The sequence below is a fragment of the Schistocerca serialis genome, chromosome 5 (genome assembly GCF_023864345.2).
Source record: "Schistocerca serialis cubense isolate TAMUIC-IGC-003099 chromosome 5, iqSchSeri2.2, whole genome shotgun sequence".
NCBI classification, from domain to species: domain Eukaryota; kingdom Metazoa; phylum Arthropoda; class Insecta; order Orthoptera; family Acrididae; genus Schistocerca; species Schistocerca serialis.
The window spans coordinates 551769434-551795516 of NC_064642.1; the positions used below are offsets into that span (position 1 = coordinate 551769434).

General features: G+C 40.7%; 1 protein-coding gene across 3 annotated transcripts in view; it reads left to right on the top strand.

Annotated features, from left to right (window-relative positions):
• LOC126481023 (adhesion G protein-coupled receptor A3) overlaps positions 1-26083 on the top strand; it is a 195824-nt gene that overhangs the window by 130574 nt on the left and 39167 nt on the right. For all 3 annotated transcript variants that reach the window (XM_050104484.1, XM_050104485.1, XM_050104486.1), the window contains 2 exons: positions 15926-16115; positions 19629-19869. In XM_050104484.1, coding sequence (XP_049960441.1) covers positions 15926-16115; positions 19629-19869 — 431 coding nt within the window. The remainder of the gene's footprint in view (positions 1-15925; positions 16116-19628; positions 19870-26083) is intronic.

The following is a 26083-nucleotide window of genomic DNA, read 5'->3' on the forward strand; positions in this document are numbered from 1 at the left end:
TACATGTCTTTTGTGGCTCCTTTCATCAAGTGTGAGATTTTGTCAGCTTCTGTTGTATTGGATTTGCAGTGTGACAAAGTAGCCAAAATATTCTGTATATAAGGAGGTGGGACCTAGATAAGTGGAAAGAACAAGAAGTTGATGAGAGTTCCAAAGAGAGCATTAGGCTACGAGTGACTAGAACGGGGAAAAGAAATAAAGTAGATGATGAATAGGGAGCCATGAGAGATGAAATAGCGAAGGTGGCAGATGATAAAATATGTAAAAAAGACGAGGCCTAGTAGAAATCTTTGGATATCACAGTAGATATTGGATTTAAATGATGAAAGAAGAACATATAAAAATGCAGCGGATGAAGCAGGTGAAAGGGAACACAAAAGACTAAAAAATGAGATTGATAGGAAATGCAAAAGGGCTAAGCAGGAATGCTTAGTGGACAAATGTAAGAACTGAGAAGCATATTTCACTAGGGGAACAATAGAAATTGCATACAGGAACATTTAAGGGGCCTTTGGAGAAAAGAGAAGCAGCTGTATGAATATCAAGAGCTCAGATGGAAAACCATACTGAGCAAAGAAGGGAAAGCTAAAAGTTAGAAGGAGTATGTATAGGAGTCTATGCACTTGAGACAAACACAATATTATAGAAGCGGAAGAGGAGAGAGATGAAGGTAAGACGGGAGACATGATATTGTGAAAAGAATTTGGTAGAGCATTGAAAGACCTAAGCCTGTGGAGTAGAACACATTCGTCACAACTGTTGATAGCCTTGGGAGAGCCAACCATGATAAAACGCTTCCATCTAGTGTGCAAAATGCATGAGACAGGCGAAATAACCTCAGACTTAAATAAGTATGTAATAATTCCAATTCAAAAGAAAGTGCGTGTTGACAGCTGTGAGTATTACAGAACTATCAGTTTAATAAGTCATAGTTGGAAAATATTAACACAAATTCTTTACAGACAAATGGAAAAACTGGTAGAAGCTGACCTCAGGGTAAATTAGTTTGGATTTCAGAGGAATGTAGGAACACAACATAGTACTAACCCCCCAACTTCTCTGAGAACATAGGTTAAGGAAAGACAAACCTATGTTTACAGCATTTGTAGACTTAGAGAAAGCTTTTGACAATATTGACCATAATACTCTCTTTGAAATTCTGAAGATCTTCTTCTTTTGCTGCTGCATATTCTCTAAGATATGTTTGCGATCACATTTTCCCAGTCTTCTCTATCTCTTCCAGCACTGATCAAGTCACAGGCGTGTCTTATTCCTGTCCACTGTCTGATGTTGTGGAGCCATGACATTTTTCTCCTGCCAATTCTCTTTTGCCTTCAATCTTCCCCTTGATTATCAGTTTTAGAAGGTGATACCCTTAACACTCCTATGCTGGTGACCCTAAACTCACATAGATGCTGGCACCGGATCTGTGATATCCATTCATTCAAATTAACAATACTTCAAAAATATCACGTATGGATGAGCTCCAGAATTGTGTAAGGTGCTACATTTATTTTCAATAATTTTATTAGAGAATTATTTCATGAACATACAACATAGAAATAAGGAACTGCACTTGGAAAAATATAATGTTCAGGAAATGTTTTACATGGTATGTACGACATACAAAGTCCAGAAAAGCAACTTACAACTAAAAATATGACAAATAAGAGATGTTTTCGTGTTTCTTCTGGAGGAACACCCAATTCACATCCTTCACGGCAAACAAAATCACAGTGTTGAAGATACAGATGTTGTCTGCAGAATTTAAACGAGTATTTCATCAGTCATCTTGTACTAGTTGTGAGACAGGGTTTGCAACGCTTCCTTCTTCCGGGATTGGCTTCGGCACTGTTGGCTCTCTCACCAACAAGACCTAAAGGTCAGCAATTTTGCGGCAGAATTTCAATAATGCATGTAGTAAGGGTCCGAGGTAGACTGGAAAGCAGGCTTCGTTTTACCAATTGATCTTCCAGGAGTTCCCATCCAAGCTGACAAAGAAACAGCTGTCAACGGAAACTTTCCTAGCCATTTCCCATATAAATTATCTTTGAATTTATATCGGCAACATTCAGTATCGAACAAAATACGACCATGGGCCATCGTTGTGCACCCCTCTGAATGTTGTAGGCAGAGCACAATTTGTCGACCATATCAACTCCAATTTTGTACGTGTTATAATAAGTTATCATAATAGGTTTTCTTTTATCTCCTGTGTTTCTGTCAGTTTCAGCATCATAATGCATACTTGAGAACAGTGAAACTTTTTTTTTTGTTTGTTATCTTTATTTTGTGGGACATAAGAAACAATTGCACTTTCTTTTCTGTAAGCAAATTTGCTAGAATTTGCAGCCCTGGTTTTCATGTCCTTCATTTCTTTCAAGATTTCGCACAACCATATTCCCAAGTAGTTAAATCTATTCACCCTGTCTGTGGGTTGATTAATATCCATTAATTCTGCATTTTGATGCTCATGTGTATTGCGAGTGACTATCATAAATTTAGTCTTTTTGGTGTTGATCTTGAGACTCAGATTCCTGCTGTGTTCTCCCACTGTAGTCAGAAGATCTTGCAGATCATTCGTGTTATCTGCAATTAAGACTGTGTCATCTGCGTATCGTATGTTGTTAATCCGTACCCCATTTACTTTTATACCTATCTCGCAATCTTCAAGCGCCTCCTGGAATATAAGTTCTGAGTAAAGGTGATGAGAGTACACGGCCTTGTCTAACTCTACAGATTTTTTGTGCTTCTGTCAATTGGCCAACAGTTCTGACCACAGCAGTTTGATTCCAGTACATATTTTCTACACAAAGAATATCTTTTCATCCATCTCCAGTCTTCTCAAAATTTGTACAAGTTTTTGGTGTTGCATTCTGTCAAGTGGTTTTTCATAGTCTGCGAAGCACAGCATTACATTCTTCCTCTGATCTAGCACTTTTGAACAAATACCTGAATCGCAACCAGTGGTTCCCTCGTACCTAGACCCCATCCAAATCCAAACTGTGAATATCTGATATTCCTTTCACACTTGGCCGTGGTTCTATATTAAATGATCTTGAGAAATATCTTTAGGGTATGGCGTATCAGGCTAATTAGTCTGTAGCCTGTGCATTTTCTTGCATTGTTCTTCTTGGGCAAAGGGATGAAGTGTGATGTCAGCCATTTGTCAGGAAATTTACCTGTATGATAAATGTGATTAAATATTTTTTGGAGAACTGGGATCCATGATCATCTAATAATTTCAGAATTTCAACTGTTATTTGGTCTGGAACAACTGCTTTTCTATCTTTTGCCGTTACTGTTGCTCTTCTGATTTCATCTTTTGTGATGGCAGGACAAGCTATACCCTCATCATCTTTATTTACTATTTCAGGTTTTTCATCTGCAAAAAGATTGTTTATATAGTTTTCTTTTGCTGATAATTCTGTGCTATTTCTCCTTGGTCGTTTTCTATATTTGATAAAATTTTCTTATAATATATACCAACCATTTCCTTTATCTTCATATGTAAGCTAAAGTCATTATGTATTTGTTGCAGTCATTCCAACTCTTTACATTATTGTTTCAGCCAGTTATTTTTTGCTGATCTTATCTCCTTTCTTATGACATTCTGCATGTCCCTGTATTTGTCCTGGTTTCTTTCATTTTTATGTTTTCTCCTTTTTTCAAATAATGCCAAAATTTTGTCTGTCGTCCAGTCTTTCTCTCATGTTTTCTGTTTGTAACCTATTTCATTTTCTGCAGCATATGTCACAATTTTCTGCATTTCCTCCCATATGTTGTTTATATCTCTTCCTTCTTCTAGTTGTGGTTTGACTGTATCTGTAATTCTTTTCCTGATTTTTGTGGTTACCCTATTCTAGATATCTTCATCTTTAAGGTGATCATATTCTATTTTCCATTGTTGTGTATGTTCTTTGACATTTGTAATTTTTATTTTTATTTCTGTTACTAGCAGGACATGGTCTGAGGGAACATCAGCTCCCGGATAGGTGCAGGCCCTCATTACTGAGGATCCAAAGTGCATGTTAATCAGAATGTAATCTATTTGATTTCGTACTATATTGTCAGGGTGACCAGTTGGAGCTCTCCATGTGTACAAGCATCTAGGGGGTAGCTCAAACCAAGTGTATGTTATCTTCATCTTTTCCTCTTGACACAAAATTGACAAAGCCATTCGCTCGATCATTTCGTATTCCTAGTCCATATGGACTGACTAGTTCTTCAAATCTTCCTTCTCCTATTTTAGAGCTAAAATCACCCATAATTAAGTTTATCTCATGTTCTTTTACCAGCCTAAGAAGTTGTTTCAACTCTTTGTAGAATACCTCAATTTCATCTTCAGTTGAATCTGATGTGGACGCATATACTTAGATGATGTTGACATTAATTGGAATGACATTAAGTTTAATTAAAGCCATTCGGTCTGAATGAGGGAAGAAATGTATTACAAATTTTGAAACTTTTTCTGAAACAATTATTCCGACTCCTTTTCTGTGTCTTATTGTCTTGGTTCCCTGAATAGTAGATAGTTCCTCCGTGAACCTCACACATTCTAGCATCTGGCCACCATGTCTCTGCCATTCCTAGAATATCTATTTTCAATCTTCCCATTTCCTGCATTAAGTTAGCTAATTTCCCAGCTTGATATAAACTCTGTATGTTCCAGGTACCGATCCTTACTTTGTTTCCAAGATTCATGTTCCTACTCTCAGCAGCATTTAATGCAGTTCGCCCCTCCCAGAGATCTGATAAGGGAACTATTTATACCTCCAGAAAACTTTGAGTTAAATTCTGAAGGTAGCAGGGGCAAAATACAGAGAGCCAAATACTACTTATCACTTATACAGATACCACACTGCAATATTAAGAGTTGAGGGATGTGAAAGGGAAGTACATCTCCTTTTCATAATATTGTTACATTCCATCCAAGATCTGTGATATGCTATACATGTATGATGAAGTAACAGATTGACCCCAGAGTCTTGTAATGGTGTCTTATTGTGCTAATAAACACTTACAGAAAGACATCTTGGGGTTAGTAGATGTCTCTACTTGTCGAACCTGAAACCATCTACCTGTAAAGCCATTGTCCACCTATGCCATTGACAATCTGATCAGTACCTACTACGTCGCTGTCTGGAGCCAATGTACCTCAATCCACATGGTCTAGGTAAGGTTAGCCAATCGCAACACACCTACCCCCTGCGGGTCCGGGGATTAGAATAGGCCCGAGGTATTCCTACCTATCGTAAGAGGCGACTAAAAGGAGTCCCACCCCTCAAGGGGGTCGTTAGCGCCTGCGTCCGGAGACGGACGGTTCCACGACCTCTATTTGCGGTCATTTTGCTTTTTTCACTTCTCGTTTCTTCCTTCCTTTGGTTGGTTCCTTTCTTTGCTCTTTTCCACCTCACTGTCTTCCTTACTCTTTCCCTTGTCTTCTTCTCCTTGCCTTCTCATTGCCTTCTTCTCCTTGCCTTCTCCTTGCCTTCTCATTGCCTTCTTCTCCTTGCCTTCTCATTGCCTTCTTCTCCTTGCCTTCTCATTACCTTCTTCTCCTTGCCTTCTCTGGTCTCCGCCTCGGCGTTTGAGACAGTCTGTCCTCTCTCTCCCTCTCTCTCTTCTTTTTCCTCTTCTTCCTTCCTCCCTGTGCGTGCCTGAAGGCCAACCCACGCGTTCGCACGCGTAGCCGGTGACGGGGTAACGCGTAATTCCCCGCCCTGGGTAGACATGTAAGGCACGCGCGTACCCCCTGGTAAAGGCCAGGCCCGGGGAGGGGTGATTGCCTGAGCTGATACCTTCTGACCATGCCGATTGGTCCCTCCGTCTGTTTCTCGGGAGGTGTGACCTGAGGTGTAAACATTCACCTAAGGCGGGAGTGCCCTCTGAGAGGGTCCCCACAAGGAAGGAGCGCGCCATCGGAGACGCTGGCAATCATGGGGGATTCCTCCGCAATGGATTTCACTCCATCTGTCTCGACTTCTGCCCAAAAACGGAAACGTGACCAGCCACCTGTGACAAAAGTACTACCGCCTGCCCCGCAGTTCCTCGTCGTTTCTCGATCTGAGGACGGAAAGGATTTTTCCTCTGTCAACCCTTTCATTATCCAGAAGGGTGTAGATGCCATAGCCGGATCTGTCAAATCTTGTACCAGGTTGTGTAACGGTACCTTATTACTAGAAACTGAGAGCGCCTTTCAGGCACAAAAACTGCTTCGGGCCACACTCCTGTACACGTTCCCTGTGCGGGTGGAGGCTCACCGAACTTTGAATTCGTCTCGTGGTGTGGTCTATACTAGCTCCCTCGACGGATTGACTGACGAGGAGATCCAATCATTCCTCGCTGAGCAGGGCGTGACGGCTGTCCATAGGGTCATGAAAAAGGTTAACAATGACCTTGTACCGACCCGGACACTTTTCTTGACCTTCGATAGTGTTAAGCTGCCATCGCGCATCAAGGCGGGCTACGAGGTTATTTCTGTTCGCCCCTATGTCCCGACACCTACGCGCTGCTACCAGTGTCAGCGTTTCAATCACACTCGACAGTCTTGTTCCAATGCGGCTAAATGTGTCACTTGTGGCAGGGATGCCCATGAGGGTGACTGTCCACCTCCGTCTCCTCGTTGTGTGAACTGTCAGGGTGACCATGCCGCATCCTCCCGCGACTGTCCTGTCTATAAGGAAGAACGCTGTATCCAAGAAATTCGGGTCAAAGAGAAAGTGTCCACCTCGGCTGCTCGCAAGCTATTGGCTAGTAGGAAGCCCACGCTGCTCCCAGCGGGGAAATAGTACTGTCCTCGCCTCTCCTCGGACTACCCGGGAGGTGGCAACCCAGACATGCGATCTGACCTTCAGCACCACGGTCGTCCGTTCGGCCAGTGCTAAGATCGCCTGGTCGACGTCTCCTCTTCCTCCCGTCACCCCTCAGACACAAGCACCTTCATCAGCTTCTGCTAAGACGAAGACCCAGAAGTCAGATGCACGGGCCTTCAAGAAGGAACCGTCCCGTGCAGACTTCCTACGTACCTCGACCTCCCAGCCTTCGACCGGTACTTCCACCAAACGTCCTTCCAAGAAGGCTCATAGGAAGCACAGTTCTCCTTCTCCGCCACGGCGCATTTCTTCTCCTGCGCCACCCAGCGGTTGCCGCCCCAGGCCGTCATCCGTTTCGCCTGGCCGCACCGCTGGTAGCCGAACATCTGGCCGTTCACCGGCGGAGGAAGCTCCCCCTCCCGGCCATCTTCCCACGATGGCCGATGAACCTATAGACCCAATGGACGATGACTGTCCGCCTACTGATAGCGGCGGCAGTGCTCGCTCGAAGCCAGGCCCTCAGCGGCCTTCGAGGTGACCCCTTCTTTCATCTTCCTTTTCTTCTTACGATGGCACTTATTCACTGGAATATTCGCAGCATTCGCTCCAACCGAGAGGACTTGAAGTTGCTGCTCCGCTTGCACCGTCCACTCGTCGTAGCCCTCCAGGAAACGAAGCTACGCCCATGTGATCAAATTGCCTTGGCACACTACACCTCTGTGCGTTTTGACCTACCCCCTGTGGTAGGTATCCCGGCTCATGGAGGGGTTATGTTGCTGGTCCGGGATGATATTTACTATGATCCCATCACGTTGCACACCGGCCTGCAGGCAGTTGCCATCCGCATTACTCTCCCCACTTTTACATTTTCCATTTGTACCGTTTACACTCCATCGTCATCTGCCGTTACCAGGGCAGACATGATGCAACTTATTGCTCAGCTACCTGCACCATTTTTGTTAACTGGAGACTTCAATGCCCACCATCCCCTTTGGGGCTCTCCAGCATCCTGCCCGAGGGGCTCCCTGTTAGCAGATCTTTTCAACCAGCTCAATCTTGTCTGCCTCAATACTGGCGCCCCTACTTTTCTTTTGGACACATCTCACACCTATTCCCATTTAGACCTCTCTATATGTACTCCCCAACTTTCACGCCGGTTTCAGTGGTATGCACTTTCTGATACATATTCGAGCGACCACTTCCCGTGTGTTATCCATCTCCTGCAGCATACTCCCTCTCCGTGCTCCTCTAGTTGGACCATCTCCAAGGCAGACTGGGGGCTCTTCTCTTCCAGGGCGACCTTTCAGGATCAAACCTTCACAAGCTGCGATCGTCAGGTCGCACACCTCACGGTAGTCATTCTCGCTGCTGCTGAATATTCCATCCCTCACCCTACTTCTTCTCCACATCGCGTACCGGTCCCCTGGTGGACTGCAGCATGTAGAGACGCTTTACGTGCTCGTCGACGTGCTTTACGCACCTTTAAACGCCACCCTACAGTGGCAAATTGTATCAATTATAAACGATTACGTGCTCAGTGTCGTCGTATTATTAAAGAAAGCAAGAAAGCCAGCTGGGCTGCTTTCTCAAGCACCTTCAACAGTTTTACTCCTTCTTCTGTTGTCTGGGGTAGCCTGCGCCGGCTATCTGGCACTAAGGTCCACTCACCAGTTTCTGGCTTGACGGTCGCGAATGATGTCCTAGTGGCCCCTGAGGATGTCTCCAATTCCTTCGGCCGCTTTTTCGCCGCGGTTTCGAGCTCCGCTCATTACCACCCTGCCTTCCTCCCCCACAAACAGGCAGAGGAGGCTAGGCCACCTAACTTCCGCTCCTCGAATCGTGAAAGTTATAATGCCCCATTCACCATGCGGGAACTCGAAAACGCACTTGGCCGATCACGGTCCTCCGCTCCAGGGCCTGATTCTATTCATATTCAGATGCTGAAGAACCTTTCTCCTGCAGGTAAAGGTTTTCTTCTTCGTACTTATAATTGCATCTGGATTGAGGGACATGTTCCCGCATGCTGGCGCGAGTCTATTGTTGTCCCGATTCCTAAGCCGGGGAAGGACAAGCACTTGCCTTCCAGTTATCGACCCATCTCGCTTACCAGCTGTGTCTGTAAAGTGATGGAGCGAATGGTTAACTCTCGATTGGTTTGGCTGCTCGAGTCTCGACGCTCTGCTGTTGACCATCTGGTTACCTTGTCGACCTTCATTATGAATAACTTCTTGCAGAAGCGCCCGACCGCAGCTGTGTTCTTTGATTTGGAGAAGGCTTACGACACCTGTTGGAGGGCGGGCATTCTCCGCACCATGCATACATGGGGCCTTCGCGGTCGTCTCCCTCTTTTTATTCGTTCCTTCTTAATGGATCGACAGTTCAGGGTACGTGTGGGTTCTGTCCTGTCAGACACCTTTCACCAGGAGAATGGGGTGCCACAGGGCTCAGTTTTGAGCGTCGCTCTCTTCGCCATCGCGATCAATCCAATAATGGATTGCCTCCCAGCTGATGTATCAGGCTCCCTTTTCGTGGACGATTTTACCATCTATTGCAGCGCGCAGTGTACACGTGTCCTGGAGCGCTGTCTTCAGCGTTCTCTTGACCGTCTTTACTCCTGGAGTGTCGCCAATGGCTTCCATTTTTCTGCCGAGAAGACGGTCTGTATTAACTTCTGGCGCTACAAAGAGTTTCTCCCACCGTCCTTACGACTCGGTCCCGTTGCTCTCCCAATCGTGGAGACAACAAAATTTTTAGGTCTTACATTTGACAGGAAACTTAACTGGTCTCCACATGTGTCATATTTGGCTGCCCGTTGTACCCGTTCTTTAAATGTCCTCCGTGTTCTCAGTGGTATGTCGTGGGGAGCGGATCGAACCGTCCTGCTTCGTCTATATCGGTCGATCGTCCGCTCCAAGCTGGATTATGGGAGCTTCGTATACTCCTCTGCATGGCCATCCATCTTACGCCGCCTCAACTCCATACAACATCGGGGTTTACGACTTGCGATCGGAGCGTTTTATACTAGTCCCGTAGAGAGTCTTCATGCTGACGCTGGCGAATTGCCACTCACCTACCGGCGCGATATACTGCTTTGTCGGTATGCCTGTCAGCTACTGTCAATGCCTGACCACCCGTCTTATCGTTCCTTTTTTGACGACTCTCTCGACCATCAATACGGGTTGTATGTCTCTGCCCTGCTACCCCCTGGAGTTCGCTTTCGTCGCCTCCTTCAACACCTTAATTTTTCACCTATCGAGTGGGCGAGAGCCACACGCCACCTTGGCTCCAGGCTCAGGTCCGCGTTCACCTCGACCTCAGCTCGCTCCCAAAAGAGGTTACCCCCGGTTCAGTCTACCACTCCCGTTTTGTTGAACTTCGTTCAAAGTTCATCAATATGACCTTCATTTATACAGATGGCTCAAAGACCAATGACGGGGTGGGGTGTTCTTTTATTGTCGGGGCACAAAGTTTCAAATACCGGCTCCATGGCCATTGTTCGGTCTTCACAGCTGAGCTCTTTGCCCTCTACCAGGCTGTTCTTTACATCTGCCGCCACCGACATTCTGCTTATGTCATCTGCTCTGATTCCCTGAGCGCCATCCAGAGCCTCAGTGATCCGTATCCGGTTCACCCTTTCGTGCACCGGATCCAACGCTCTCTTCAGCAGCTGGTGGACGTCAGTTCTCCGGTTAGCGTTATGTGGGTATGTCGGTATCCCTGGGAACGAAGCTGCAGATGCCGCGGCCAAGGCTGCGGTCCTCCAGCCTCGGACAGCTTCTTGTTGTGTCCCTTCATCAGACTGTAGCAGGGTCATTTGTCGGCGCATTTTATCGCTGTGGCATGCCGATTGGGCTGCACTTACAGACAACAAGCTTCGGGCCTTGAAACCTCTTCCCGCGGCTTGGACGTCCTCCTCCCGCCCTTCTCGGCGGGAGGAGGTCGTTTTGGCCCGGTTACGCATTGGACACTGCCGGTTCAGCCATCGCCATCTGCTGACTGCTGCGCCGGCGCCGTTCTGCCCATGTGGGCAATTGCTGACGGTCCGCCACATTTTACTGTCCTGTCCGGATTTTAACACACTGCGTCTCGATCTTAACCTGCCATGTACTTTAGATGCCATTTTAGCGGATGACCCACGAGCAGCTGCTCGTGTTCTTCGTTTTATCAATTTGACAAACCTCTCTAAGGACATTTGATGATGCTGTTTTTTAATCCTATGCCTGTCAGTCTGTCTTTTATCGTGTTTTCCCTTTTAGTTGTTGTTTTAAACTTGTGCCTCGCGGTGCATTCTTAACGTAGTCAGGGCGCTAATGACCATTGAAATTGTGCGCCCTAAAACCACAAAAAAAAAAAAAAAAAAAAAAAAAGCAACACACCGGTTGAACCTGACCAGGTGTAACCTCAGTAGAGTTACATTGTGTGTAGAGGATGACAGGCAATGTATGTTTCTTAAAAGTGTGCAAATAATCAATGGAGAGTTTCTTTTTACCCAGTTGAGTCAAAAATAGTTTAATGTTGTCATAAATATTTTTTGCCTTTACAAATGTCTGCTTGTGTCTGTGTATGTGCAGATGGATATGTTGTGTGTGTGTGTGTGTGTGTGTGTGCAAGTGTATACCTGTCCTTTTTTCCTCCTAAGGTAAGTCTTTCCGCTCCCGGGATTGAAATGACTCCTTACCCTCTCCCTTAAAACCCACATCCTTTCGTCTTTCCCTCTCCTTCCCTCTTTCCTGACGAAGCAACCATTGGTTGCGAAAGCTAGAATTTTGTGTGTATGTATGTGTTTGTTTGTGTTTCTATCGACCTACCAGCACTTTCGTATGGTAAGTCACATCATCTTTGTTTTTAAATGTACGTAAATATTTTTGTTTACATGAAGAAGATGTAGTTAGTTAAGTACTGCCAGGACATCTTCATTATATGAGTCTTTTCAGAATTATGTGGTTCTTTTTTCCTTGACAAAATATATATTAAATTTGAGAATCGGCTAACACAACTGTATGAAACCCAGTTCCATGGATGAATGCCAGAATTTTCCTCAAAGAAAGTATATGGAACGATTGCACTCTTTCACAGCTGAAGAGGATTCATTTTACTTGTGGACCATGAATTCATAACATACATACAGCTCCACTTTTTCAGTTTTTGACGACACATACTGCTGATCAACTCTGAGGCCTGTGGTACTGTACTTTGTTATTCTTGTGTAATGCCAGTAGTGACTCATTCGCGGTCTTGAACTTGTTCCATGTAATTTTTATAGGCTGGCATAAGTGATAATAGAATGAAAACCACTTTGTTTCAAGTTTCTGTTAGAGATAGATTTTGTTACTTATTGAACACATATTGTCTCCAATATAGTAATATGAATGCTGAGTGTGCAAACCATTAATAAGAATGCTCTGAAATAAAATCACTGAAATGAGCACTGAAAGAAACTCCTGTGGTATGACGAACAGTTATCAGTAGCAGACACTATAAGGTTTCAGAGTGTGTCCACAACCGAATCCCATATGAAGTGTAGTCCAATGAGTATACCTTTAAACTGATTCCATCTGATTGCATTTTTTCTGCAATGTGACACATATCTTGGCCAGCAAATATAGGTCATAATGTTGATGGAGTGGTAGCATCCTCAATTGATTTTCTCTTTGGTTGCACTGCTGTTAATGTCCAGCAATACAGTAGTCACAAAAGAGTCAAGTACAATGTGAGTTCAGAAAATAATTGAACATTTTTAATTACGCACCAATGGAGATATTTAGTGATATGCAGTTGGCAGCACTGCTTTGCACATTATCTCCTTTTTTGGAGTGTTGATATCTCATTTAGTTTTTGTGATATTGTTATTTGAATATAATAATGTGTTTAAGTGCCAATGGCAAAAATATGTGATTTTCTGGATCAGTGATGCAATGTAAAATTTTGTGTGGAAATGTGGAAAACTTTTACAGAAATGTTTCAGCTTTTGAAACAAGCTTAAGGAGATGATGCTCTGGGTCTTACATAATGTTATAAATGGTTTTTGTGTTTTGAAAAATAGCTGTTAGCCAGTTGAAGATGATCTTTAACCTGGAAGGTCTTCCACTTCGACTGATGATCCACACATTCAGAAAAGGTGACGCAGCAAGCCATGTGTACTATCAAAGCATTTTGCAACAGTTACATGAAAAAAAAATTGCAAAAAGAGATCAAAGTTGTGGCGAGACAGCTCATGGTTCTTGCACCATTAACAGTCCACCCACACATTCAGCTTTGTGCCAAAAATCAGATGACTGTTGAATCACAGCCTCCTAACTGGCCCATCATGGCTCTTATGATTTATTCTTATTTACAAAATTAAAGTCAGTGCTGAAAGGATGCCATTTTCATCATATGGAGGGCTTCAAAGCAAATTCGTCACTGACCTTAAAGGCCATCTCAAATGAAGCTATCCAGGACTGCTCCATGAAAGAGAAACACCACTGGGAAAAAGTATGAGCTATGGGGTGGCAGTCCTTTGAAGGGGATGAGGATGAATTATCTGTAAAATTGAAATAAAATACAGTTATTTTCTGAAAGACCTCTTACACCAAAAAAATGTATCTTGAAGAAACTCTACTGACCTGTTTCCATTGAGTCAAGTTGCTGAAAAATAGTTTGATTTATTTTTATGCAATTGTACATTCACAGTTGTCCCCAAGCTTATAAACAAATGTGTCTGTGTCTGTACCATGTAGATGCATCACTGAAATGCCAGAAAAAAGTGAGATGACCATAGATCAACCAGGCAAGGAGTAAGCAGTAAGGTATTCTGGATGCTTGTTGGTTAATTTGTACACTATATTACAAAATTTAGTTGTGAGAGTATATGTACATTTCATTTCTCCCACAACACATGTAACAGATTTATTGATGATATTCTTTTTAAAAGTGTAACCAATTGCACTTATAGTTTCCATTGTGAATTAAGGACCTAAAGCATATGGGCAATGGTTTACATGTTATGGGGTTAATAGTAAGACTCACAGCTCATCAATAACAACACCGAAATCAAGTACCATTTTGAAAGAAAAGAAACCTGAACTCCAAAGAGGAAAAGAATGGTTTTAATCAAGCCAAGATAACTAATATCAAGCCAGGATGGCCCCATACTCAGGAAATAAGCGCAAGGGAGCAGGTGCAGGAATCCTGCATTGCCACACTTGGCAAGGTCCTGGTAGAGGTGGTTTGCCTTTGCCTTCCATCAACTTATTATGAAGTGTCAATTGTGCATCTGTTTCATGTGGGTGATTGATGAGTGTGTGTGCAGTGTAGTGTTGGGTTTGTGTTGTTGTGGATAAGGGGAAGGGAGAGACTGAAACCCAGTGCTGGCACATGGCCTGTTCCTCTCGAAAACCACCAAGGGGGCCAATCCCCATCCAGTGGATGGATCCCTATCAACAAGGTCACACACCTTCACTTCATGAAGCACTGCAGAGAAGTTTGGAATTTAATCCAGGACACTGGTGCAAAGACTGGTAATCGGGAACGTTACACCATCAGCTCTCCTCCCCTTGCCAGCCAAATAATGGCAGTGAAAATTCAGCAGTATTTCAATCATCTAACCTCCAGGTCCAGGGTCACTGCACAGGTGTGCATTAGTTAAAAATGTAATTACTATAAATAATTCAAGATGAACTGTGCTGTTAGCTGGATACCTCATGCCTGATTTAGATCTGAGGGTCTTAACAGCTATTCGATCCTCGATAGACCGTGTTTCTGCAAGTATAATATTTGAAAATCTGTGTGTGAATGGGTACTGTTGTTTTTGAGAATTGTTTTGCTTCTTTCTTCTCTTACAAATCATGTTATATGCTGGCATTCTGCTATGTCTTTGTAACCCTGACTACACAAAGTGGGAAATAAAAAGCTATGTAGTTCTAGCAAGAGATCTTTCTCACCACAAAACTTCTTTTTTAAAAAGAAAAAAGAGGATGTCGTCTGTTAAGAGTATTTGGTACAAAAGCCTAGATCAGGTGGCAAATTTACTTCTACACTAACTAATCACAAATCATATATCTGTTATCCTGGGTACGTGGTGCAAATTTCATTAGTTTATGATGGGCAAGTCAACATCTCAAAGCTGTACACAAATTAGCCAATTGCAGTCATAGTGCTACATGCAGTTGGTTTGATGCAGGAGGTTTGTTACTTTGAACTGTCTTGTGCGTTAATTTTTTGTCAAGTAAAACATTTTCCACTGTGTACAGGGCACTTGAGGACCAACATTGAGATGCTGTGTAATAATTAATAATAATAATAATAACTATTATCACAATACTCTTATTAATATTTCAGTGGTTATTACAATATTATGAGAAGGAAAGTTGCTACTCACCGTATAGCGGAGATGCTGAGCCTTCGTCAACAACACACACACACACACACACACACACACACACACACACACACACTGCAGTCGTGTGTGTGAGTTGCATTTGCACAAGTGTGTGTGTGTGTGTGTGTGTGTGTGTGTGTGTGTGTGTGTGTATGTGTATTGTTGACAAAGGTCAATGGCTGAAAGATTTAATTGTGAAAGTCTTTCTGTTGTGCCTATCTGTGTCTCAGCATCTGCGCTCTATGGTGAGTATCAACTTTCCTTCTCATAATATTGTTGCATTCTGTCCTGGATTTTCCATTGTCTGATTTCAATGGTTATTGTTATACAAAGTCTAATTGTAAGATTTATCATTTAGTAGTATTATTATATTTTATGCATAACATAATTGTGAAGCAGGCCTGATTAGACATCATAGATATATATTACCCTAAACTTATGTAAAAGTAAGTGCTTAAGAAATATGAAAATGGAGGACCTACAAGAAATACCTTATACCGTAACATATTCAATAGAGCAGAGTTCCAAATCTGCAGAATTTGTTAACCATTTGTTTGATTTCTTTCTCCCTTTTCGGTGTACAGCAAAATACTGCCATAGTCAAGGTTTATTAGTGTTCCTTAATTTATGTTACATACTTTGTTTGCAACTGAAGGGTTAAATATTAGCTTGTTGCTTCTAAAATGTGTCCTTGGATAAAATAAATAAAAAATTTATTAACATATTTACATTTTTCTTTATGATTTTTCAGGTGATCGAAGCTTCTGTTCAGGTTCCCAGTACACTCTTTTACCAGCTGGAAAAACAAGGACACTCAGTTACATCATCCAGGCAGCTACTTGTGTCCGTCTTCGAAAATAACTGGCTTTTCCCTAGCATACCATTCAATTCGTCTCGCCCAGAAAGAGATATTACATCATGTGTCATTGGTGCCAAATTAGGTAACTCTTTTGTCCTTAATTCAGTTACACCACCATTAGCAATAACACAAATAAATATGTTAAATAATGCAATATTTGCCATTAGACATATTATTAATGTTTTACAGTCTTCTAGTAAGAGTGCGTTGAAGTCATATGTACCACAATTCAAATTTTCCCATCAAGGTTGTAATTTTAATTTTATCATGACCTCTCGTTTGTTGCATCATGTATATGGAATTAGTTTCAGCTTATATTGGCATTTTCATATTGTAGCTATGTAAGTTACAACATAGGCCTATCATCCTATAGAATGACTGTAACGATCAGGTGTTCCTGAAAACAGAACATAACAGCATAACCAAATACGGTAAGGTGCCACAGACATTATGAAGGCAGTATGGAAAGGCTATAAATCAAAACTGACATTGAAACTATACTAACATGGTTTGAACTGCATCTTCTTGGTCTTCTAGTTAGCACATAAGTTTGTTGACTCAGAACTGAAAACTTTTTGGGTGGTGTACCATATTATACAAATAATGAACGCAGCACTACTATTTCTTAGTTACAGTGGGTCACACATTTATCAGCTTTAAATTGGCCTGTTGTATGATGACCAGTTCACTAAAACTTTTATTCGCATATCTACAGAACCAGGCTAGACCACCCAATTGGTGATAATTTTCAGTGGCAACACATCATGAATCTTCTCATCTCATAAATTGAAGTTTACAGAGATACTTTCAGTTGAACACACTTCGTTATTAAATTCACCATAAACATTTAGTGTGACACAATCTGTGCTCACAAAAACCAAACAAGTTCACACAGATATATCACTAATACATGTTATTAACAGAAGAAATGATGCGACAATGTTAACTGTTACAGTTATGATGTTGAATGGACTTCTAAACATTTCATTGCATAATACAGACTGAATGAGCATTAATTCACATAGAAACTCTTAACTGAGTACTTTTTAGGCAACAATCTGACTACATGATTGTGGACTTCTAGATGCAGATGTTAGTGAACTTTCACATAGATGTTGCTCGTTTGCTCTCTGGACACAGACACAATGCGTTGAGGTAACTCATTTTGTTGCTGGTGTCAGACTGGAAGTTTTTGGGAAGGGAAGGTTATGATAATTTAGTATTCTAAAAAGTACATGTTCTTCATATAAAATTTCTAGGCTGAGATTTACTAGAGTGAATGAGCTATAGTAAATGGTTAATTAACAAGTAAAAAAAAATACAGAACTATTTTGTATACCTACACCATGAATTGCCTATTTATGAGTACAATTGCCATATTTAGGGACTTACTTGATTAATGAAGGATGTCATTTGGTGCTGAAAATTTAGGGCAATGAAAGTGTAGTGTAAAACTTGGGGATTAAATAGGTGCAATGGCATAAAAAACATCATCAGTTATAGGCATATCACAACTTCAGTACCAATTACCTTTTTAGTTAATTAGTCTCTGAAAAATTAAAACATGTTACAGTAAAGTTTCTTTCTAATGGTGTATGTATATATTTTCAAAACTATGGATTAGCTGAGTTGAAATTTACTGTTACATGCTGTAGCAACAGTTGCAGTTGTTTACATTAACCTGGTTTTCAGCAAATCTGAATACTTTACTATAGTCATCATATTGAGAATTAACACCTGAATAATGAGGTTGCACAACATATGATATTATCTGAAAAACATGTTTACAGCTTTGGGCACACATCACATATATATGATGTGGATAACTGGATTTAGTATATATATGAAACCCATTGGGTACAGATAGCCATGTCAAGATATCAAGATATAAAATTTCCAACTGCTACATGTATTCTCAATTAAATATAGTTTAGACTGACTAGAGATATGGTTTCATTGAGATTTGTTATGAAGAGACCGCAGGAACTAGTGTTCCGTTGGCATATCTTCCATGGATCTACTATGTAACTCACTTCAAGGTAGTCAATCCAAATGTAAGTAGGCAGAAGTGTAAGTTTTCAGAAGTTCAACAAATCCTTTATCGACTACTATTTTGGGTCTTTGTTTCTTCTGCCTTATTCCTTCTGTAATTGGTGGTTGTTAGTACTTTCATTTCTGTTACATATTATGTTGGTTTTGTGTAACTTACATCAACATTAATTACTAGCTGCTTCTTTTTGATGTGCAACTATCCCTTTTTCCGTCCATTATAATGCATTTCTTTTATAACATTACCTGATTCATGTGAACCAGAGATATTTTAAGTGAATTACCTCAGAGTCCAAAAAGTTGAATCAATTAAAAGCCACTTTAAAACATGTGATGTTACTTCCTTTCAGTTACTCATTGGATGATCAATGTATTTCATTTGTTGAGAATGAAGACTTGCACAAAAGTGAAATTCATAAAGTTTGTTAAGTACAGAGCCAGTTCTACCTACAGGGTTTTCCCATACGCTGCTAGTACGAAAGGAATGTTGTAGAGTCCAGGCAGTGGTTGTTGAAATTGTATGTAGCTACTGCAATGTGGCACACTTCAAAAGTTGGACTTAACAGTAACTCTGTACCATGACTCTGAAGCAAGGAAACTTCCAGAGTCCAGATGACTAGTGTTCGACAACTAATGATAGTTGACAGAGAGAGATCTGTTGAAGAAAATTTCTTCTACCCAGTAGAAATAAAGCACTGATAGTATAGAAAGAATTTCTGCTGTTGCTGCACTTCATTGATTGTAATCATTGTGTGTGTGTGTGTGTGTGTGTGTGTGTGTGAGAGAGAGAGAGAGAGAGAGAGAGAGAGAGAGAGAGTGAGAGAGAGAGAGATTACATTAAACTTAGATATTTTAATTGTGATGTCAGAAAGAGAAGGAACCAGATTTTTAAATATTGCCGATGAAATAAAAGTCTTGCTTTGCAGTTAACTCTGTGTAGTAGAGATCATGAGAAATTCTGAAACGATCTAAAATTGTTTATTTACTAAGTTGTGTGTGCATACACATACACAAAGTTCAGTTCATAAGCAGCAATTTTTAACTAGGCTCTTATGTTCATTTACGTTTCCTGGTATGTTGTTATTGACAAAACAGTCTCATTGTATCACGTAGCTAAAGATTATTTCCACTGAAGCATTGTTCTTAAGATTGTAACATAAATTATTAAATGTTGTTGTTTATGCTTTCTGCTCTCAAAATTATTTTGTTTTTTGCGGTTGCACAGTTGCAATTTTGAGTGTTTCGTATTTTCAGGCAGAAATCTCAAATGTAAATATGCACATGGGCATCAATACAGCTGCTAGTCCAAATATCCAGCAAGTACAAACAGTTTCCAAGTCATAGAATTCACAAATAACCACAAAAACCAGATGAAAACCATGACAGAATCATATTTTCTCATGTTCTTGTGATCCTACTTCACAGATGGATAACAAATGTGATGATGGACAATATGTATAGCTGAGAAGTGCAGTAGACAGATATAGACTCCAGATAGATAATTTTAAATGTTATTCTAATCAAATGTATTTTTATATTCTCACAGCGGGAATAGAGGTGGCAAATTTAACAGAACCTGTTTATGTAATGCTACGTGCACCCTTGACTGGAGATTCTCCCAAACCAGCATGGTGGAACCCTCACATGAATGAAGGAGCTGGTGGCTGGTCTACAAAGGGCTGCCAGCTATCACACCTTCTGCACGGCCTCCTTGTCTTCCAGTGTGATCGTCTCGGGTACTTTGGACTGTTGCAGAAGACTGACAATGCATATGATAGTGTGGACAGGTACAAACATAAGTATATTACTCTCAAGGCATTGAATGGTCAATCAGCACATAAACAAGATTGAAATCAATGCTAGACAGTGTGTGTGATACTACATGCACCTTTGTCTGGAGGTTCTCCCAAACCAGTAAAAATTTAAGTCTAATTTGTGTGACTGTTGACTGCTCAATGCTTTACCTCTGCAGTGAGTGATTACCTTTAATACTTCAATTATTTGTTCCAATCAGGACTTTAAAACTATATACAAATAAACTAACATTGATTGCATCAAACAATGGAAAATCAAGGATAGAATAATGACAGTATATGAAAAGGATAGATTGCTACTTGCCATTTAGTGGACATATTGAGCTGCAGTCAGACACAACAAAAAGACTGCTAAATAAGTTTTTGGTCAAAAGTCCTGAAACAGACACCACCACACACACACTCACGCCGACACTACTCATACTCATGTCCACTGTCTCTGGCTGCCAAGCTTGTCAGGAAATGAAATTAGGAAAAGCCCGTGGTTTCAGTGGCATTCATACAGAATTCCTCATGTATTTCAGTAATTACACAAGAAAGTGGCTTGGCAGGTGTCTCACCGATATCTTGCAGACAACAATGTTTTCCATCAACTGTAGAGAGCGAAGGTGGCCTCCATTTTAAAACCAGGAAAAAAAAAAATCCCCTCAAAACTGAAGACCAGTTGTTCTGCTCAGCATGCTTTACGAACTTTTGGAAGGATTACTATATAACAAGATCAAACCTCAGACTCTTCAACATATCCTAACTGAACAGGTAGGATTTCGCTATCATCAGAGCTGCTTGGCTCAAGTTCTCTCATTAACTAAGTTCGTAGAAGTGAGCTACCAAAAATGATTTAAAACTTCAGCTGTCTGTGTCATCATTATAGCAGCATATGACATTTTGGAGACAGGGCATGATACTAAAACTCATGAAAGTGATCCCCTGAAAAACTACCATCATCATCGTCAGTGCCAAGCTTTCTAATAGTTGTTGCCAGGTGATCATGGGTGACAGATAGAGTACTCAGATTAACCTGAACAATGGCCTTCCAAAGGGATCTGTTATGTTTCCTCTTTTTGTTAGCCGTTGTATGGCTGATACGCCCGAAACCAACTCTTGGAAGTTTGGATATTCTGACACTTTGGCCCGGGCAATAAGCTGTAATGATATAGAGGCCACTGAGGGTGTCTTGACCAAGGATCTGAAAGTTACTGGGAATAACTTTCGCAGTTGGAGATTTCAACCTCTTGCCACAAAGACAGAAATCTTTACATTCAATCTCAACATCAAATGGGTCAACAAAGAACTCAGTATTTACTTTGAGAACAAACTACTGACCCACAGTTGACATCCATAATACTCAAGTGTCACCACAACTAGATCACTGAGCATCAAGAATCACTTTTCGGACACAGGTGCCGACCTTAGAACTATAGCTTGCAGCAGCTTGCCAGGAGTTGATGGGAATCTTCAGGTGCCCCACTGTGGGCTTCAACTTTAGGTCTGGTCTATCTGGTAGCAGAGTATTGTGCACTGGTTTGGCTTAACAATATTCGCACTAGTCTCGTTGATATTTAACTAAATCAAACTGTGGACCGTGTAACAAGCATAGTAGGCAACACCATCCTTTTCGGTAGCCCCACTAAACTTTATAACTCCTCCTCAACTGCACCAAGAGAAATCACTAATTAGAGAACTCAGAAAGGTCGAGAACAACTCTCTTTCACAAATCCATCAAATTGGCTACAACAGTAAGAGACCCAGGGTGTGCTCTAACCATTCACCCTTTAAGAGTGCAACAATTTTGCATGAAAACAGATTCAACCTAGTTGATTGCTGGATAGAGGAGTGGACCAATCAGGCCTTTCATATCATGCCTTGCCTCACCACCAGACCACCCAGATTCAACAAGCCTAGCAAAACCTAGTCTACCCTAAATTGAATACAAACAATATGTGGCAGATGTGCTGAGTCTTTATACAGACTGGAGAAAAATAGCTTCTCCAATTATGATTGTGGACCTGTAGGCAAGCCATGAAGCATATATTTGAAGATTGCCAATTGACAGCCTTCACTGGTGACCAGTCCAAATTGATGCATGCTTCTGAAAAGGTGACAGAGTATATCAGCAATATGGATATTCAGAACTGCCTCCGTTCTGTTTTGTGCTCAGCTCCTTCAGGTGTCATCAATCTACAGGGCTGCCAAGTCCTTCACCAGGTCATCTGTCCAGAGCTACATTGGTTGTCCTATGGGGCATTTAGCATCTGCTTTCCCTTCAGGTGTCATTTTCACCTGTCTTTCTTCTTGCATATGAGCTACATGGCCCACCCACTGGATTCTTTTGCTTTCCAGCTTCTGTAGGATTTTTGTTGGTTGCATCAGGACATAGATTTCCTTGTTCTTCTTCCTCCCATAGCTTCCTCATTGCTGTTCTTTAAAATATTAACAGTTAATCCTTTTCTCATTTAGTCAATCTCAAGGTTTCTGAACTATACATGATGCTGGGCGTATCACTGTGTTATATTTTCTCATCTTAGTGTTCACTGGTATTGATTTTGAGCTGAGTGTTTCCCTGAGGGATTACATGCATTTTATTCCCACTGCTGTTTTTTCCTTGATGTCCATTTCTCTGCCGTAGCTACAGGTAAACCAAAATCCCAAGTATTTGACCTGGTGAACTCTCCTGAACTCAGAAAGAATTTAGAATCACGTAATTTAAGTAAGGAAAAGACAGAGAAATTGTGCCTCAATTATTAGTGAATAATTGAGCCAGCTTTGGAAAAATATTGGTCTGCCAAAATAATTAAATATGATAGTGATCTCCCTAGTATACGAAAAATATCAGGAATCTTGAAACTTCCTGGCATATTAAAACTGTGTCCCAGACCGAGACTCAAACTCTGAAGCTGTGAGTCGTGCTGGTGTAGCTCAGACGGTAGAGCACTTGCCCACAAAATGCAAAAGTCCTGAGTTCGAATCTCGGTCCGGGGCACAGTTTTAATCTGGCAGGAAGTTTCATATCAGCGAACACTCCACTGCAGAGTGAAAATCTCATTATCAGGAATCTTCTGAAGAAACGGCACCAACTGCACAGTAGATATTGAGAAATGTATAAAACAGCAGATGGTTAGTTAAAACATGTTTGCTGACAAGAGGTGTGATGCAGTAAGCCTCCTGTAACTACCATAGGAAAGTTATTAAAAGTCTTTTTAAGATAAACACCATGTTGTACATGATACCCATTACATAACAAAAAGTGAGATACAATGAAACAAATAAAAAATTCTTCAACACTTTCTTAAGTCAAAGTCTTTTACACATTTTACTCTTTAAAATGGTAGGCACTGATGTCTGTCATGGTATTTATCAGAAAATTACAGAGTGCTTTTTTTTTGTAAACCATTGTGACATCATAATAATGTCAAAAAAATAAAGATAGATGTTTTACGAAGTTTCTTGATGAATGTACCTAACTGCATGCTCACATTGTGAATGAATATTAAAGACGAGGTTATCAACAATAACAACATTCAAAATAACAAGCTCATTTTTTACATTAAACACGTTTTTGGTCATAGACTTGGATCATGGTCAAGTGTAACACGTTACAAATCCTTATCCAGACATTATGATTTACATTTTCTCTGGTTTGAAAAGGTCGATGCCAGTTTCCTGTCATCCACTGCTCCAATGAGAGGTTATTTTTTAAATCTTTATTTGAATGGATCTATATACTTACGCAATCTGTGACACACAACAATTGTTGCATCTTATATCTATTTTACACATTTATTACTTTGCAGCTGATATGCTACAGGTTATATCACAAGCATGCCTTAAAATTTGTTAAATGAATATGAACATTTTTCTATCAGAGAAGATTCTGATTTTGCGCCAAAATAATTCCCCTTTAGAATTTGATAGTTTGTTAAATGAAATTGAATCCTTGATGTATAGGCTACAATCTGTTATTTTTATTTTTTGTCTTTGCCTAAAGTAGTTATATTTAATCTGTGTTGTGATTATGCACATCATTCCACTTGATAATGTCATTTGGTCAACCCATAAAAATTTAAGTAATTTAGATTTGTATACATAATATATTGTTAAGTATTTTTGGTGTACAAACATTTCACTGCGTGATTCTGTAAGGCCTATCACTTGCATAAGTCTTATACCCCTTTTCTGTAACAGCAATACATTTTTTAGGTGAACCTCAACTGCACAGCCACTTAATTCGATCTCGTAGAAAATAAAAGGATACTGGCAGAAGTAAAGCTGTGAGTACCGGGCGTGAGTCGTGCTTCGGTAGCTCAGTTGCTAGAGCACTTGCCCGCGAAAGGCAAAGGTCCCGAGTTCGAGTCTCGGTCGGGCACACAGTTTTAATCTGCCAGGAAGTTTCATATCAGCGCACACTCCGCTGCAGAGTGAAAATCTCATTCTGAAAAGGATAAATCGTTCCATAGTGCACATTTTTAATATTTTGCTAGGAACTATCTTTATGAATTGGCTAAGAAGATATAAGGTGCTACTAACTTTTCAAAATAGAAAATTAACACAGATTTTTATTAGTGTACACACCCAGTAATTTACAAGTGCCAGTTGTGTTCCTGAGAAGTTACATTCGTTATTTACATGGATGTGGTGAGAAGTGCGTATTTTAAATACCAGTAACTGAGGTTCGGTGATATTCATCTTGAGGTTCTGATCATAGATGTATTTAGTTAATTCTGTTACATCACTAGTAATGAAAGGTACTAGCTCCTTATACTCTCTTCCAAAGAAGAAGACTGAAGTGTCATCAGCTTAGCTTATTATATGGTAGTTCATGGGTTGTGCAATGTCATTAATGTATATGAGAGAGGGAAAGGGACCAAGGATTGTTCCCTAAGGTACACCTTGTATTACTGTATCATTGGTGGATTGAAAGTTTACAGTCTTATCATTTAGTTTATATGTCAGTTCAGTGCATTACTTATGATTCAACAGATATATGGGTAGACGATGCTTGGATGGATACTTGATACAACATTACTACAGTTTTTTTAGAAGTTTCATATGATTTACTGAGTTGAAAGCTTATGGAAGCCCTAAAAATGTACCGGCAGTCTGCATCCTCTGGTCCAACAAACAATACTGGTCATGGGAGAACTGTGTGATTGCTGTAGTTGTGCTACTTAGCTCTTTTCTAAAGCCATTCTGAGAACCCCTAAGCAGTTTTTATTTTGTGAAGACTGCACTAAACTAGGACAGGATAATACTTCTGGTTATCTCAATACTCGTGGCAATTAATTATATCAGTCTATTGTTGGTAACATCTTCCTTACTTTTCTTTTCAAACACTGGTTTTGCATTTTGTGAAGAAGGCCTGAAGCTGGGACAGGATAATACTTTTGAATGTCTTGCTAAAGTTTGGAACAGCTGGTGGCAGTGGTAATGTGTGGATGAGGTGTGCTTCCTTGTGCGAATGTGTGTGTATTTTCTTTGCTAAAGAAGGCTTTGGCGAAAAGCTATCATTTATAATGGTCTTTTCGTTGTACTTGTTTGCAACTCAGTGGGTCATCTTTAAGGTGAGTAGTCATCTATCCTTTTCCTAATATTGTTACTAAAGATGAGAATAAATTATATTGGCCTGTAGTTGGAGACATCTTGTGTGCTTCCCTTCTTAAGCACTTGTTTCAAAACACTCATCTTTAAAATATTTGGACAAATGTTGTCTCTGATGCTGCGATTAGTCAGATAGATAATAGGTCTTGAGATTGTTTTTAAGAAAGCTTTAATAATTGCACAGGACGTGCCATTCCATCTAGATGAATATTTGTTCTTTCCTCCATAAATTCAAACCTGCTACATTCAGTGAGGTGACATGGGGCCTTGACATGGGCATCTATGATATAAGTTGGTTGTTCAATAATACAAATGAAATAATTATTAAAAATTGTGTATATTTGTTGTTTTCACAATGTTGCTATTATGTCTAATGTTGAAGGATTCTATTCATCTTCTTGAGACTTTTACAATGTTTGTCAATTAACTCTCAATGTGGCTCACTTGTATTGTCAGACTGCTTTATTGGTCGTGTGTGTGTGTGTGTGTGTGTGTGTGGTGTGTGTGTGTGTGTGTGTGTATTGTCGACGAAGGCCAATGACCGAAAGCTTTAATTGTGAAAGGTTTTTTGTTGTGCCTATCTGCAACTCAG